The following is a 4,511-nucleotide window of genomic DNA, read 5'->3' as shown; positions in this document are numbered from 1 at the left end:
GAAGATAGTTAGATTTTGATACGGCCCATGGTTTATGTACGAAAGTCACAAGTTGTTAAAAATTTAATTAACAGAAGTCTTAAGCTTGTCATAGATAAGGAAGACCAACAACATGAATTGAATAGGATTTTATCTACACTTAGGGATAACAACTACCTAAAAGAGTTTTTAAAGAAGATTGTTAGAAAGGAAAGGAGAGCTAAACTACAATGTATACAGAAAGATTGGAAGTCCACTGTAATCATACCATACCGTAGTGAAACATCGGAAGAAATCAAACGGATCTTAAACAAGCATGATATAAGAGTGTATTTTAGAACATGTGACACTATAAGATCGTCATTGTTGAAGGTTAAGGATAGGTTACCAAAGGAAGAACAACAAAATATTGTCTATGAGATCAATTGTCATGATTATAATGCGGCTTATATTGGAGAAACATCCAGACAATTGAAGGTAAGGTTGAAGGAACACAAACAATGTTTAAAAAATGTTCCCAAAACTTCGCTTGACTTAAGGAAACTTGAGAATGCGTCTGCAATAGCGTTACATGCGTTGGAAACGGGACACATGATGAATTTTCAAGGGGTCAAAATACTTCAGAAAGGTTTCAACACTCATAAAGAAAGATTGACAGCAGAAGCGCTGTATATATGGGCGAATAAGAAAAGCCTAAGCAGATAGGATGGTATTCAGCTAGCTACCACTTGGCAAATATTCATCAACAAGTAATTTGACCTTTTCTTCTTTTATTCAACCTGTCTACTTCACATGAATCGTTATTATGACTGAAATCAATATGAGTTATGTTTAACATTACAATTTATGTACTTGATGGTAATTCTCATTTTTACTTGCAATTTCGATGATTCAGAAAAAAAAGAGAAAACATTTCAACCTTCATTTTGCACTTTTATTCTTATTTTTTTACTTCACATAGAAACATATCAACACTGAATATCATTCATCATTAATAACTCATCTTACACACACACACACACACACAATTCATCCAATCTCCTTTAATTCACATCGTTGGACTTTTCACTTGATTCTCATTCAATTGACTCATATTATTCTGTTTACAAAAACTTCAACATCCAAATATGATTGAATTAAAAAGTATTAGAGATTTTGATGATATGATTGTTAAGCAAAAAACAGTATATATTTCTTTGATGATTTTGATTTTGATTATTACCCTGAAGAAGTCCAGACAAGTTAGTTGGACGAAACGTTGGAATTACTATTTCAATTTCAATTGCTGACTAACTATTTCAAATATAATTTAATGCAGGTAAACTACAACTAATATTTTCCACACGCCCAATGATCATGCCGACGTTGAAAAATAAATTGCCTAGACTAACCACTTCTTTCTGTATCTATCAATTCAACTGCTCCTGTGGAGCAAGTTATATAGACAGATGTTCTAGGAATTTGTATACTCTGGCACGTGAACACCTTCCAGTGTGGTTAAGCAAATGTGCAGTGAGAACGGTTAACAGCTCTGCTTTAGCCCATTTAGTTCAGACGGGATATAGAGCCGACATCGAACAATCTTTCACAGTAATATATCGTGTTAATGGTAGTTTACCTAATTCTGTCAGACAGAGAATCCTGCAGACGGCTGAGGCAATTGCTATTCGGATCAAAAAGCCAGAGCTCTGCATCCAAAAGAAATATGTACAGCCGCTCCTTTTACCCTGACCAACTTCATGGTCAACTTGTGAATAATCAATTTTGTGAATATGGTAACATTAATTTGATTAATGTTCATTTCTATATCTTAAACTTACTTTATTTACACATCTTATCAGTCATTCTTCTTCTTCTTCTTATTATTATTATTATTATTATTATCACACTTGCTAACCTTTTAAAGAAATTTATTTATCATCCACCCCTAATCTACTACTATATCTGACCTAATTTAGATAATTCTACATATTACGTAATTTCTGATTTGTAATCCGATTTATCTATCTCTCACCCCCCCCCACCCATGTCAACTATGCATATATTCTGATCATCATTTTATCTTACGATTATATTTCACCTACAAAACTGATTCAAGTTAACACTTCATATAAGTCAGTTGGAACATTAACGATTCGATCTTATTTTATATGATAAACAATATATTACAGTTTTTCAAAGTTGTAATCATGAGTCGATTGAAGCTGGACCACCATGGAAAACCTGGAAGCACTGGACGGCCGTTTCGTCTTATTATGGGACTCCTCAGCAGTGCGCATCCACGATCCCGCCTCGCGAGCGAGATTCGAACCCAGGATCTACCAGTTTCGAGCCGTGATTTCAACTTTGAAATATTGAAATCTCTACAAAACCCTTTCTGAATATTACAGTTTTGTTAAATTGATGTATTCTACCATAAACTTGGCTAATATTCTTTTATGAATTATTAATTTATAATTATAGAGTATCTGATGAGAAATTCATTGAATAGAATATTCTTCATTCATATTAATTCTAGTTTAACAGAATCATTGTGTTGACATAATCACATTGAATTGATTGAGTACATTAGTTTCTTTCTGTTTTGTTTTTCAGTCATGTAAATCATCATCATCATCATCATCATCATCATCATCATCATCATCATCAAGTTAACATCTCAGACTTACCATTTGTTTACCTTTCTCTTTGTAGATGGATTGGATCTATCTGATTCGTGTAATAGTTTGTTTATTTCTCGTTAAACAACTCATCGACCTACTATGTATCATATTCAATTATACAATAGGAAAGAAGTTATTCTCAAAAAGGAAATTATTGAAACAAGCTGGTGAATGGGCAATTGTTACTGGTGCAACCGATGGAATTGGTAAAGTATATGCCGAAGAATTAGCTAGTGATGGTTTGAACATTATGTTAATTAGTAGAAATGAAGAGAAACTTTTAAAAGTTGCTAATGAAATTGAACGTAATTATCATGTGGAGACAAGAATAGTGACAGCGGATTTTACAAATGTAAGTCTATATATATAAATAAACAGTTAATATTCTAATTCGTTGTAAGATTGTTATGGTAGTTATTATTCAGACACATACGATTGTTTACCTTAAAGATGAAATCATGAGTCAATTGAAGCCAGACCACCAGAGAAAATCTGGAAGCACTGGACAGCCGTTTCGTCCTATTATGGGACTCCTCAGTAGTGCGCATCCGCAATCCCGCCTCACGAGATTTGAACCCAGGACCTACCAGTCTCGCGCCAGAGCACTTAACCTCTAGACCACAGAGGCGGCCGACGTCTAACGGTGTTAATGTCTAAGCTCAACCAATCCACGAAATTGCGCGACCAACTTCCATTGTACTGTTTCTACCTGACATGGATTAGCTCCACTGGTCACGACTTCTCACTAGAACTCCAGAAATTACCTCATGGAGCGAGTCACTAGTGAGCATATGATCATTATCATAAGGGGGTTTTATTTTGAAATCCATATTTATATCGATGACTGTTCAATTGTACTAAGAGCCATTTATGCCTGTTTATTTATAGAAAATCTAAACGATTATGTTCTAGTTTCCGTAGATCGTGTTATTATTCTTAGCTTTATTTAAGATTATATCTTTTGGTACAATATAGAATTCTCAACTCAAAGTATTTCAAGAAGTTTCCCCTTTTCTTATTTTTTGATCGGTCCTGAGAATAATTATTGAGTGATCACCAATTATATGTAAGCGGTCCAGTCAATCAACATCTAAATAATGTACATTCTTTTCGTCCTATTGTGTGACTCCTCAGCACTGCGCATCCACAATCCCGCCAGGTCTGTTGGGATTTTCCAACTTCCTAGATAGATCCTCTATATCCACTAACCCGATTAAAGCGCCAGAAATTCGATTTTCATCCTTGCAATTCCGTAAACAACAATAATACCGTGAGAAAGCAGTGAGTATATAGAAGTGGGTAGTTTCTTAAAGAGTCCTGTAAACTAAAATAAAACAACATATGCTTACTAGTGACTGGCTTCAAGAAGTATTTCCTGAAATTCTAGTGAGAAGCAGTGACCAGTGAAGTTGAACTAGATGAATGGTTGCTGAATTTCGTGGATCGGTTGAAGTCATTACATTAACACCGCTGGATGCCAGCTCTATTCTCAATGATTGTCTACGTAAGTCAATGTGTAAATATAAGCTAATTTCAAACCAAAAAAACAACAAACGTTTTCATAAATATCTCACATTTTTTTCTCTTTCCTCAGATTGATGTCTATCCAAGAATACAAGAAGCTATAGATCAATTATCATCTATTGCTTGTTTAGTCAATAATGTTGGTATGGGTCCTCCTACATTCGACTATTACGCTACCACAGATTATATCACTATCGATTTCATTAAAAATCTCATTTTTTGTAACAATCTACCAGTTGCCATAATGACACATTTAGTATTACCAAAGATGTTGAGACAACATACCACTGGAATGGCTATTATTAATATTGGATCATATTCTGGTTATAGAGCTTTTCCACTTTT

The 4,511-nt window shown here is 34.2% G+C and overlaps 1 protein-coding gene across 1 annotated transcript in view; it reads left to right on the top strand.

Moving 5' to 3' along the window:
• Positions 1-2,673: 2,673 nt before the first annotated feature.
• Smp_131430 (putative steroid dehydrogenase) overlaps positions 2,674-4,511 on the top strand; it is a gene marked incomplete at both ends in the record, with an annotated part of 8,026 nt that continues 6,188 nt past the window's right edge. The window contains 2 exons of the mRNA XM_018798460.1: positions 2,674-2,994; positions 4,237-4,305. Of these exons, the coding sequence (XP_018653400.1) occupies positions 2,674-2,994; positions 4,237-4,305 (390 nt within the window). The remainder of the gene's footprint in view (positions 2,995-4,236; positions 4,306-4,511) is intronic.

The sequence above is a fragment of the Schistosoma mansoni genome, chromosome 6, assembly GCF_000237925.1.
Source record: "Schistosoma mansoni strain Puerto Rico chromosome 6, complete genome".
Lineage (NCBI taxonomy): Eukaryota > Metazoa > Platyhelminthes > Trematoda > Strigeidida > Schistosomatidae > Schistosoma > Schistosoma mansoni.
The sequence above is the reverse complement of the archived record's forward strand: the minus strand, read 5'-3'. Positions and strand labels throughout refer to the sequence as shown.